Raw genomic sequence first — 13,595 nt, 5'->3', positions numbered from 1 at the left:
AATCCCATTTTTCAAGAAGAGCCAGAAGGAATTTGAGGTTTGAGTCTTCAAGATCATATTCCTTGTTTACCAGAGATAAGTCATTCAACAGTTTGACAAATCTGTCATACAGATCTGTCAAGGACTCACCAGATTTTGAGTCAAAGTGCTCATACTCCTGTGTAAGGATTGTTTTTCTGTTTTTCTTTATGGCCTGAGTTCCCTGACATCTGGTTTCCAGAGCATCCCAGATTTGTTTAGCAGTTTTGCACCCAATCACCCTATTAGACATTGCATTATCAAGGGCACTGTGCAGAAGGTGTTTCACCTTAGAGTCTTTACCAATTGACAAAATGTCCTCAGGGGTGTAATCTTTCTTTTCTTTTGGAACCATCTTCTGAGGTTCATCTGCAATCCCAACAGAGAGCTTGGTGGGCATATGTGGTCCATCAAAGATCCTGTCAAGATATTCTGGATCAACAGAGTCTAAGAATATTATCATTCTTTCTTTCCAGACTGGATATTCAGATGCCTTAAGGATTGGAACTCTAAAGGATGAAGCTTGTGATTTTTCAGACATGATTGTGATTAAGATCTCACTGTATTAATCTTAACAGAGCTGGCTCTGATACCACTTGTTAGGTCCTATAAACTCACTATATAATATGATATAGTGATCACAATCTGTAACACAATATGACAGTATAAGAGATTAAAAGCAATAAACTCTTATTCACAAAGCTTTAACGATTACAAAAACTCTCTCAGTGATTTATAATGTATCACTAAGAGCTGCTAGGGTTCTTAACAATGTACTCGATAACTCAACTCATATAGAGTAACCCTAATCTGTGTTTATATAGACACAGTTACAAAATCAATCTCTGATTTGATATCCTATAAATCAGCTATGAATTCTATCAATCAAAGATTGCTACAGTTTTCTGTTTAGTTTCCATAGTCAGCAAATCACTCCTCCGCTTCTATCCTTCCTTGAAGTATATCCGCTTCTGAGCTCTTTCCACGTGTAAACTCTGACGAGTCTTGACTATGTAAACTCTGATCAGACTTTATCAAACTCTGTCAGACTTTACTAAACTCTGACCAGCTTCCAGATTAAACTCTGATGATTCCTGTTCTAAAACAAACTTTAAGAACATTAGTAATCATCAATTATATCTAACATATATATTGCTACATGTGTTTTCAAATAATATACATGTGACTAAATATATAATCGAGGTGTAAAAATATATCTTTAGAATTTAATGAGGCGATCCATTGCCTCTCACCTAGCGATTAATCATTAGATACCCCTTGTCGCCTTGGCTAACTTCTCGCATTTGGCAACACTGACTGGTGAGTGGTGACTATGTGCAGAATAAAATCACATGAATTACCATTTGTTTCCTTAGATAGATATACTGTTTATAAGGCTAATTAATTTATATGAAGTAATAATTTTATTTTACTGACAGTAAAATTTGATTAGGAAGATTATTTTTTTTTCCTGATTTTTTTTTTGTGATTTCTGATTTTTTATTAATATATTGTGGTAGATTCGATATAGGAAGAGTAGTCACCGTCTCAGCTCCATCTGTCACAGAACTCCATTTGTGCGCATTTTTATGATACTCATGTGTCAAACTTTTTCATTCTATGCATAGAAGGGTATAATTTGGATGAATGTGTAAGCTGTAGTTTCAGAACCAAATATATATTTCATTAGGCACCCATATAAATAACAGCTATCTATGACATTGCAATCACAGTTTCTGACATACTGCTGTGGAGGGATAAAAGGCAAACAGTGGCAACTATATTAGTTTTGTGGGCCACTTACTCCTACTTTGTAGCGTCCGGGTATACCATCATTATTGCAGTTTCCAAACTTCTTGTGGGGGCATCCATCTTATTATTCCTCCATGGGATATCACAGAGAAAAATGTATGTACCTGATCTCTCCCTCCCTCCCCCTCCCTCTCCCGCTCCTCCCTCTCCCTCTCTTCCTCTCTCTCTCTCTCTCACACACACACACACAGTAACATTGCTGTATTAAGACAGCAATACGATAACCAATATTAAAACATTAACATGATCACCATAGAAATATTCCTTTTTACTAGAAATATTTACAAGGCAGGCATGTCATAGCATACTCGCACTACCTATGTGAGTTTGAATCATTTTGCCTGTAGCAATCGGATAAAACATATAGAGATGACTGCTTGCTTGGGGAATGGGGATGTCAAAATAAGCGCTATTTTCTAATGACATGTTGGAAGAATCCTAATCATATGTTAAAAAATGGTTCTTGTGGTGCAGATTGGGATATCCAATAAAGAAAGTTCCAGAGTCGAAATTTCATTTTTCAAAAGAGAAGTCACATAAAGATGCCTTATTAATGGCTTCATCATGGGATTATGCAGTGAATGGTTTAAAATCACTTTGCTGTGGAATGAGTGTTTGGCAGGCTTTAAGGTATTTGTGCTAAATTCCGTTTCTTCTCATGGTATTTCATGTTTAATTATACATTTGGACATGATTGAATTTTCCAAATATGAGGCTTTTTTATTTGAATTCTAATTAATGATACTGTTGCTTGATATCTAAATGCTACAAAATTCTGATGATTGGTTCAAAAAAGTTTACTGGTAAGGCTTGATGATGATTAAGGAAATGAATTTGTTTTTGACGAGGAAGAATGACTAACTTGGCAGGATGCAGCAATAGCTAGTGGTGCAGGAGAAGCTCGACTCAAGTCTAGATCACAAAAACAAGCTGCTTCTGTTAACAACAAAGGGAAGCTTCCATGTGAGCCATCAACTAGTTTCCGCTTGCTTGATGAGTAGGATGTGGAAGTTGAATTTGAATTTGAGGGAGGGAATCATAGTACCAAAGCTGACGAGTTTAATGTTGATCATCTCGAAGATAATAAAGATTAAAACTTGGAGATGACGTTACTGTTAATTTGTTTCTTTACATTTGCTGTACTTATTTCGTTTCCCTGTTATGTTGTTCGAGACTTTGAGTAGTTAATTACTATGGTTTGATGGACTTATTTGCTGGATGATTGCTATATAATATGCAGCGTAACTTGGGGGCCGTTTGGGTGAGATTAAAATAAATGCTTCTCACTTAAAATAAAAAAGTGGAGTAGAATTTAGAAGCAAATTAGGACTTATAAGTGATTAAAGTGTTTGGGAAATAAGTAGAATTCCTGAAACAAAAGCTAGCAATCCTAACTTTTTATAAGTGCTTCTTGACTTATTACACAAACAGTATGAATAAATATTTCTAACTTATAAACCCAGGAGCCGGACTTTTAAGCGGTAAACAAACACCCACTTAGTGAGTGATGCTTAAAGTTCTTTGCTTGTGCTTTATTGTTATTAGTAGTGCTAACTGCTGAATTTATTATTTACATGTAATAAAATTATTAAAAACAATATAAATATATTAAAGAATAATAAAAAACACTCATGCATTAAAGTTACAGGACAATCAAATTATAGTGGCAGAAATGACAGTTGGACAGATATGAGTTTTAAAAAGACTATGACTGATACTACAATAGTTTAACGATACTCTAGACAAATTAATATATAGAAGTGAACAAATTTTGATAACTAAATTTAAATATTATTAATTTAATAATAATATAAAATTCTTGGAGTAAGAGCAAGTCCAACACTATGCTAAGAGGTTCCCTAAAAATATTATAAAATAATATGTCTTAGTAATTTAGCACAAAATTTAGCACATGAGCTCCAATACTACTCCCTATATCCATTCCCTATTATTATAATAATATTAAATAATGGAGGAGAGAGGGAAAAAAGAGAGAGGGAAATGATGTGGAGGAGAGAGGGAAATGAATATTTTAATGATAAAAATAGTTTAGAAGTGGCTAGCATATTCTAAAAATAGGGAAGGGGAGGCTTGTGCTAGTGATTTAGCACATCACTAGCATAGTGTTGGAGTGCAATTTTATCCCATATTCCCTATTTTTGGATTTAAGACTTGATTTAGCACACCTATTGGACTTGCTCTAACGGAGTTGTAAGAGTTTCTAAATACATTGTAATAGAAGATGTAATACATTAAGTCTCCAAACTTGGGTAATAATTGCGTAAAATATGGATTTCAAATAGCAAAAGATGTAATAAACATATTAATAATTAAAATAAATAATACATAAATTATAATAATCAAAATTTGATATTTCGTACTGCCTTCATTGAAAGCGGATTTTTGGAGAAAATGGATTTCACTTATAGATAAAGAATATACATTTCGGTTTTCTGTTTTTTTACAAACTATATGCACGTTTTCTAAATTCTAGTCTTACTAATTAGAAGAAATCATGCTAGTATTACAAATCCGATAAATCATTTGTTAGATTAGGGCTCTCCTCAAAAATTGAATAGATTTTTGAAATCTGTCATAATCCACAAATTACATATTATCAGTTTCAAATTTTCAATTCTTAAGAAACCTGAGAATGAAATAGAGAAGATGAAAAAAATTTACAAAAGACCAGCTTAATAGCATTCTTTATATCATTATGATTATAACATGTGAAGAGATCAAATGATCATACACATACATACACTTGAAATGCATGCTCCAAGTGTGCATACATGTGTATATCGATCTTACTAGCTCTAGGCCTCTAGCTATATATATTATGGCGAGTAATGCGGATTGGTAGACCTTCCACTGGTATCGGGAAAGAGTGAAACACTATCTTCTCTTGGGGATTGACGATTTCCAAATTGAATCTGGTGACAATGTTATATATAAACACCAGAATTTCAAGTCGAGCATACTCCTTCCCGCAACACATTCTTCGGCCTCCGCCAAATGGTACATAAGTGTAGGGGGCAGGTCCTTTACCTTCGAATCTTGTTGGATCAAATTTTTCTGGATCCGGGAAGCATTCCGGATCCTTGTGTGTTGTGTATGATGACCAAGATGCCTACAAAAAAATTAAGTAAAACTTACGAGCACAATGTTTCATAGATGATTGTTAGAGCAACTGCAGCAGAGTCCCATTTCGTGCATTAGGCCGTGTGAAGTGGTATTAAAGTGGAAAAGAGGGGGTGAGTTGGCGGTCGGAGGAGAATGACGAAAAGTGGGTAGTCCCTCTTTCCTGATCACGTCCCATTTTTTTATTTTCATTATTTAAATGTGAAAGATGATGAAAAAATTACGTTGAAAAGAGTGAAACGGGCCACAAGATTGGAGTCATTCTGACGAATTCTTATTACGGACTACTTTTATTTATGTGGAATATGCGTGGGATCAGAAAATTGAAAAACTAGTACTAGGCTCTTGACATGGAGCAAATGATTCATGCAGTACTTTGTATAAGTGCATAAAATGCAAGTACCTTGTATCCCTTAGGAATGGTGAAGCCGGAAAATGAAACATCGGTGACAACCTCTCTAAAGCCGGAAAATGAAGAATTCATGGTTGTGAGCCTAAGAGATTCACAAACAACATTCCACGAGTATCTCATCTTCTGAATATCTTCCCAATTCAACAACTCCCCCTCTCCTTTCAATTTTGCTATATTCGTTAATTCTGTAATATAGATTTAGCAAACTAATTAGTAATAAGTTGCGCGAAATAAGAAAGACATAGTATAACATATATTGTACCTTTGTAGACCTCGTGATAAATATGTGGAAGCTCTGCAAGATACTTGAGCACGAATGAAATAGCAGTGCTGGTGCTCTCATAGCTAGCGACAAGTAAGGCAATAATATAATTCGATATCTCCTTGTCGCTCATAAATTTTCCATTTTCATCTGTCAGGAGCAGCATTCGAGACAAAACATCAGTATAACACGGTGATGTTTCCTTTTTCTCCAGTAATTCCTTTCTCCGTCTGGTGATGATCTTCTCAAGCTCCTCGCGGACCAATTTCCCACCCTTCACACCTCTACTATAGGCAGTACCGGGCAGATTAATCGGAACAGAGAACATTCCAGAAGTAACAAGTACAAAATGCTTGAATATCTTCGTGACTTGCTGAACGTCAATTTCATTGACAAATAATCTGCAAGCCAAACTAAATGTGTGCTTCTTCGACAAAGGATGTACCTTTACGACTTCATTACCATCCCAATCCAACTCCACGTGCTCTCGTACCATGGCATCCATCACAGGGATGTAGAGTTTCAAAGCCTCTGGCTTTAGAATCTCATGTACAAAATGATGTATCACTAATGATTCGTCAACTAGAATGTGCGAAAACTCAGGGTCAAATAAGATCTTCTTCACGGTATCTGGCCACCATGATTTGATTAGTTTCGTATAGACAAATTTATTTCCCTGTGCTCCACAAAACACAGCCATTTTTTGTCGAAAAATACTAGTTTGAAATACATCTGTGGAGTACTCTCTCCTTTTTTCACTTATAAATTGTTGAGTACCTAACGACAGATACCTGAAGCTTTCGCCAACCACTGGCCATCCACCTGATCCTGGTGGCACCTTTATGTTTGAATGTCCATTTTTTAGTTTTCGCCATGCTAAAAAAATTGATACAGGAAGAATCAAGAGTGACACGAATATGCATAGAAATAAACTCATAGCGAATGTGTGCGTACCAATTTTGTCTTGGAGCATCCGAAACCGGTTGAAGTTTTAAGGTTGTATTCAATTGAGATTTTTAAGAAATTTTTTTATTCTTGAAATCCCGTCTATTCAATTCAGATTGGAAAAATGTACTAAAATTTTGAGATAATTAGTTAAGATTTTAAATTATCATAAAAAATCTGATAGTATGAATCAAGATTTTAAATTGCACTTAAAACTGTATCAATTGGGATTATATAAAATCCAATAAAATCTGTTGATATTCAAAATCTTATAGATTTTTTATTCAAAATCTTATTAATGTTTTTGACTTTATAAAATAACTAACTTTCTAACCCGTGCAAAGCACGTGCTTTGCACGGGTTGTTTTAAATTATTTTTTAATATTTTTTATATCTTTTTGTTCATCTTTTTAAATTAAGATTATTTGTATCATAATTTTTTTTAATTTGATATTTAATTTTGCCATCATCTAATCAAAAAAATCGAATGAAACCTGACGAAAAATCAGTGAACACTTTGTTGAGAAACGAAGATTCTTGTTTGTTTTTCTTCAAACTCCCAATCCGATCTCGCTCGCCGCTAGTAACGGAGTCTCGGTTGATTTCCCTTCCTTTAGCTATTCAGATGTTCCGGTTCATATTTTAAGCTAGTAACGGAATTTCGGTTGATTTCCCTTCCTTCAACTACTCAGATGTGTCGGTTCATATTTTTTAAGTCATATTATGTTGATGTTTATATGTACTTATATTATCGATATTATGATATTTGTTAAAATATAAATATAAAAAATATCACCATCTAAAATTTTATTATATAATTAAATTACCACCCACCAAAAATTGTTAAAAATTTGATAAAAATAAGATTTTTGCCATACCAAAGTTTTTGTCATATAGTTATATATTATATTTATAATTATATATACATACTTTTATTAAATCATAATAATTAAATATTCTAAAAAGTAGCCGATTAATCGATAATCGAATGGATTTTTAATCCAATTTGACAAAATTCGGTTAAAACGATGATTAATTGGTCAAAAATTGGATAAATCAGATAAAATATTAAAATTTAAAAAAATTGTGAGACAACTTTAAAATTTTAAAATATGGTTATATATATAGATATAATATTAAATTAATTCTAGATAATGATCCTATTAATCATTTCAATTAATCACCGATTTTCACATATCCTCTTTTTACAACACTGAATATTTATTTGTTTATTAAATCATAATTATAGATATAATATACATATTTGTAATATAATATACATATTTGTATTATAATTTTGATTATAAACTTATTAATGTCTATTAATGAATAGACATTAATGTCTAATAAATAGGCTAGTATTAAAAGTCTATAATAACTTATAGTGAGCATGGGTAGTTTAGTTTTCGAATTAAATTACTTGCGGTTGCTCTATTAGATATATAATAGATGGACTTTGTGAGATTGTTTTGTTTCTAAAAATCTGATCATAATTCATGAAATTTCAAAAATTGTAATCATAATGATTTTATATCAACTCTACTATAGTTTGATACAGACTCAGTATATAATCCTTATACTTTCTTGCATTGCAACTTTCTGCTCTCTTTTTTGAACTCATATATGTGAAGGAACCCATGTCATTGCCGTTGCTCAGACAATCAAACCATATACTCCAAGGATGGAAAAATTTGCCGATAAAACTGTTGTGTGGGTGGCAAACAGGAAGCAACCCATAACCAATCCTTATGATTCAGAACTTGAACTCTTCCCAGATGGAAATCTTGCTCTATTTAACGAGTCCAAAATACAAATTTGGTCCTCAATATCACTTGCAAGAAAAGATAATTCAACTTTAGCTATAATTTATGATAATGGAAACTTTTTGACAAAAGACAATAAAGATTCCTCTAAATATTATATGGCAGAGTTTTGATAACCCAACAGACACTTGGCTTCCAGGTGGTAAAATCGGATAGAAGAAAATTGAAAAGGAAAAGATTTATGGTGAAATACTGAAATGTAGAAAATTGAATGAATCGGAGGGAAATGAAAATTATATTCATAAATGATACTCCTTAAGAACAACTAGCTAGGTATATGTTACAAGAAAGCGGAGAGAAGAGGCATTTAAATTTTCAGAGAGTCTATTGGAGCACTAATTTTCCACATTCTGTAGTTTTGAAATTAAAAGCTGGTATGGAGAGTCTATTGGAGATCTCAGCATGAGAATGTGTTGTACGAGTCTGCAAATGCGCTGCAAAGCGTGTACTTGTTAGTAGAGTCTAGATATACCCCGAGCTAACAGATCCAGAACAACAGCAGAAATAAGAAGAGCACCAGGAACATCTTCTCTTATCCAGTGTATACCAGGCAGGCGCTACATGGAATCATTTTTATAAAATATGTCGAATCAACTCAATGATAAAATTCTTTCAATAACTTTGTAGCTTTCATATTCCAATGTCGGTGTAAAATATTTAAAACACCCATGTTTCATTTATCATCATATTTTAACCGGTTAAATAATTTTAGGGGACAGCCGGACAGAGAATAAAAACGGGACCAGAGCAATATCAAGCTGATACTGCAATATAATGCTCCAATAACACAAGCTACGGACCACAACATATTACCACAGACAAAAATCTGTACATGATGCTCATATTCTATCGTTTTTTTTTATTTCAGAAGTGTTGTATGTGCTGTAATGAACTTTCAGGCACAGTAACTGCAGATGACCTTTTCATCTTCATTGCCTGTAATTATACCTGGAGCTCTCATTCTCCTATCAGTCTATAAGTCCATTTTATTCTGATCCTGAAATCGCAGACGCTCAGATACATTAGCAAGTGATTTGAGATTGCATTTGATCAATGCTTCAACAAAGTAGCAGGTTTCATCCTTGGTATTCCCTTCAGGTACATCTACCACAAATGATTCGATGACTAAAGTCCCAGCAATTCCTTCAGTACTCACCTCCGGATGTACAGAAACGATTGATGAGTAGTTCTGTAAAAAAAGTAAAAAATAAAAAATAAATTGGTCAAGGACAGTCAGACAAATGACATGATAGTAAAAGCAAAATCTTTAGGTATTACAATAAGATTATGCTAATACATACCCTGAGCCTGTGATCACCACCTACAATTCGAACACTTAAAACATGATCGTCTTCGTTAAGAAGCTCCAGTCTTTCGGTGCTGGTAGTGGCTGGAAGCCCCGACCTTACATCAACTTCCCTAACACTCCCAATCTCAAGATTACCCTGTACTACACACCTACTCACGAATGGCTTGTACTTTTGTGGCTCATCAAATCTCCTTACTAATGACCATACCTAATTTCAAACAAATATTCATGTATTTAACATTAGAATTCCATGTCAAATCACAATTGTTGAATAATGTTCGATGTACCATAAGATCCTGTCGGGGCTTTCTCTAAGCACCTTAAGGTTTTAAATGAGCTGGTTACTTAACATGGTATCAGAGCTCGGTTTAGATGAGCTACTTACTTAACAACAATACCTTCTGAGTACTGTCCAAATTCCCAGCTAAAATCTTTTCCTTTTTCCAGCAAAAATTAAGATGATAATTAAGTATAATGATCTACTATAATCCAAATAACATACAAAACTGCCTTACTTTCTAAGAAATTCCTATGCAATAATCATAACCCATAAACTCGTCAAAACCATCCATCATCCATGATCCATTAATAGTTTAAGCTACAAGAATACATGGCTTCCAGGACAAAAAATATATACTCTATGTAAGATGCAAATCACAATTAGAAATCATAAGCATAACATTAAAGACTCGAAACAGTAGACGATAGTATACAAGAGTGCATAATACCAGATGAACAGGGGCTTTAATGTGCTTGATAAGAGCTGAAGTGCACTGATTATCAGCAGGCTGCTGCTTATGGTGCCTTTGAATGTACTCTTTCTCTGTTTTTCCTAGTCCTCCTCCTAGGTCTCCTACTGATATCTCCATTCTTCTCACTAAAAACTCTATCACTTCATTGTTTCCATGTCATCTCCATAGCCCATATATATGTAACATACTAACATAATCATCTTTCTGTTCACTTGTCTACATAGAGTTGTGTGCTTCACCATACACACATTATATAGAGATTCTGTAAACAAATCTTTTCCTGTAGTTGGTCATTTGTTTATCATCTCTGAGTGGTCCTGCATGTTTTCTTTAAAGATTCCAATGAGTATATTAGATGGCTAGGAAAATGTCCAGATTAACCTTGATTACAGGGATTATGTTAATCAAAATTAGTTGAAACTAATGTGAAATTATGAACCGCAGTTTCAAGTCATTATCATAGCTTAAATCATGAGAAAAAGTTTGAAAATAAATAAATAACAGTTGGTGTTGCATGATGAAATCAATATTAAACGTTTTTCAAATAGAATTTCTCTAGTTAAAAATTTAAAATATAAATTGTATAGATATTTTGTAGTTCTAACATTATTCATGTAACCATTATATATACGGTATAGATTAATATAATTTTGATAGGAATATAATTAAAATTTATTACTAGTTTTTTTTTTTGAAACAATATTTATTACTAGTTAAAATTTATGTGCAAGGGAACAGGTTGATGAATAAAAGATTTACTACTTGAATATTTACTGTTCCTACTTCTATCATTACCAAGGATAATAGTTTAATAATTTAATATTTAAATAAATATCAGTTGAATTCATATCATTAATATTATATTAAGTACTAAAATACATGAAATATTTTACATGGTAATGCTATGTACTCAAAAAAATTTCTAATTTCTTTACCTCTGTGAAAAAATGTTATTGGATGATTGATATATAAGAGATCTATTATTAAAATGAATGCAGCGGGTTAGACTTCAATACATGAAAAAGATTTATTCAAAAAAAAATACATGAAAAAGATAATTGGGATAATAGCAGCATTTTCCACTTTACATTCGTTCCGTACAGGACACCCGAATTATCAGTAACAGCCAATGTATGTCGAATGTCATAACTTGGTAATCTTCTTTAAACTAATTTACACTTCGTGCCCCCGTGCTATTAAAAATTGCACATTTGGCTCCAACAGTTTCCTAATCAACACTTCACACCTCTATAATTAAATTCTTATTACAAGATTATTTCCTAGAAAAATAATGAAAAGAATGCGCAATGTATAGCAATCAAGTATTAATTCGAAAAATTGTGACAAAAAAAAAAGTATTAATTCGAAAACTGTTGGACCTAACCAGTTCTCTAATATCACAGATGCAAAGTGTAAATTAGTATCTCATTTTTCTAACCATTCAAAATGTGTCTCTTTATAAATATAAAATTATAAACGATAGGCTTGTAGGGCAATGAGGTCCTTTTCCACTCGTAATGTTGGTATCTATCCCTCTCAATATTATTAATATAAAATTAGGCTGTCACATTCTCTTTTCTCTTCATGATTCCTTTAATGCAATTGGAGAGATTCAAAAGTGATTTGCAACTTAAAAAGGGAGCACCAACAACACAGTTTTTTAATTTCATATATTATAATTAAGAAAAGAAAGAAAAGGAAAATCAGGTAAAACTAGGACAGAAGCATATAATTTTCAGGCAAAAAGTACAAAAATAAAAGAAAAAAGTAATTTGATTCTGAGAAGTGAGAAATTTTTACCAATATAAGATGCACGAAATCTGAATTCTGAATGGACCGAGGTTATAACTGTATGGCCCTGTGTTGAAAATAATGAAGCCCGACAGAATATCTGTAAATGAAAAAAATATGTGTTACTTTTGTATGTGGACAACTATAAATCCACCACCAAGGGAGGATGCAGAGTCTAAATAATCAAATAATTATTCTAAAGTGTGATCTTTGTTTAATTTTTTAAAATCATCACTAACGTGTGTCTGAGTAAGCTGGATTGCATACTTGCATTCGCTTGTATAAAATTGAACAGGAAATAAATGAATTTTTGTATAAGAGTATGATGAGTGAATTTGGAGTCTGATTTTTTATTATGATAATAATTATAAGGGAAATGAACGAAACATAATTTTCAAAATATAATGAATTAAATTTTTAGTTAAAATCGGGAATGAAATTAGTAAAGGAATATAAAAAAGGGAAATCTACAAAACTACCTACCTTTTCTTTTATTGTTTTCAAAAATACTACCTTCCAGAATTATTTTTAAAAATACCTTTTCATAAAAAAAAAATTTCAAAAATACTGTTTGCAACTTTTACAACCTCATTTGCAACTACAGGCGGCGCCAGCCGTGTTGCAACCTGATTTCAAGTTCCAGTTTTCAAATGTCATTTTCGACCTCATTTTCGGAATCGATATATATGATTCCGAAAATGAGGTCGAAAATGACATTTGAAAACTGGAACTTGAAATCAGGATTTGTAATTGCATATATGGTTGCATATGGTTGCATTCAGTTGCATATGATTGCATTCAGTTGATTCTATTGTAATCTAATGGCCCCGCCAGGGGCACACCATACATCTGTTGTTACTTACAGTTTTCAGTTGCATTTAGTTGCAACTGAGGTTGCAAAAGTTGCAACTGCAGTTGCAACCTCATTTGCAACTTTTGCAACCTCATTTACAACTATATATAGTTTTCAGTTGCATTTAGTTGCAACTGAGGTTGCAAATGAAGTTGCAACTACAGTTTTGCAACTGCAGTTGCAACTTCATTTGCAACTTTTGCAACCTCATTTGCAACATTTGCAACTTACAGTTTTCAGTTGAACTAGTTGCAATTGCAGTTGCAACTTTCCATTTTTATTTGCAACTTTTGCAACCTCATTTGCAACTTTTACGGCTGCGCCGCCCAAGGTTGCAAATGAGGTTGCAAAGGTTGTAAATCGTATTTTTGAAAAAAAAAATTTATGAAAAGGTATTTTTAAAAACAATGAAAAAGATGATAGTATTTTTAAAAAAATAATTTTACAGATGAGTATTTTTAAAAAGATCCCTATAAA

The 13,595-nt window shown here is 32.8% G+C and overlaps 2 protein-coding genes and 1 long non-coding RNA gene across 3 annotated transcripts; 1 reads left to right on the top strand and 2 right to left on the bottom strand.

Annotated features, from left to right (window-relative positions):
* The first annotated feature begins 1,778 nt into the window (after positions 1–1,778).
* On the top strand, positions 1,779–3,045 carry LOC135152022 (uncharacterized). The gene is made up of 3 exons (XR_010291093.1): positions 1,779–1,926; positions 2,305–2,460; positions 2,700–3,045. It is a non-coding gene; the product is annotated as an uncharacterized LOC135152022 (long non-coding RNA).
* A 1,609-nt stretch (positions 3,046–4,654) lies between these two features.
* LOC108217329 (beta-amyrin 6-beta-monooxygenase) lies at positions 4,655–6,582 on the bottom strand. The gene is made up of 3 exons (XM_017390164.2): positions 5,646–6,582; positions 5,375–5,568; positions 4,655–4,960 (listed from the first exon to the last, which is right to left on the bottom strand). The coding sequence occupies exons 1-3, from the start codon at positions 6,580–6,582 to the stop codon at positions 4,655–4,657; spliced, it is 1,437 nt and encodes a 478-aa protein (XP_017245653.2).
* Positions 6,583–9,139: 2,557 nt separating this feature from the next.
* On the bottom strand, positions 9,140–10,788 carry LOC108217840 (abscisic acid receptor PYL8). Its single transcript, XM_017390730.2, has 3 exons — positions 10,451–10,788; positions 9,715–9,930; positions 9,140–9,602 (listed from the first exon to the last, which is right to left on the bottom strand). The coding sequence occupies exons 1-3, from the start codon at positions 10,589–10,591 to the stop codon at positions 9,387–9,389; spliced, it is 573 nt and encodes a 190-aa protein (XP_017246219.1). The 5' UTR covers positions 10,592–10,788; the 3' UTR covers positions 9,140–9,386.
* Between the last annotated feature and the right edge of the window lie 2,807 nt (positions 10,789–13,595).

This window comes from Daucus carota, chromosome 4 (assembly GCF_001625215.2).
Source record: "Daucus carota subsp. sativus chromosome 4, DH1 v3.0, whole genome shotgun sequence".
In the NCBI taxonomy this organism is placed as follows: domain Eukaryota; kingdom Viridiplantae; phylum Streptophyta; class Magnoliopsida; order Apiales; family Apiaceae; genus Daucus; species Daucus carota.
Note: the sequence above shows the minus strand (reverse complement) of the source record. Positions and strands in the feature narration are given on the sequence as shown.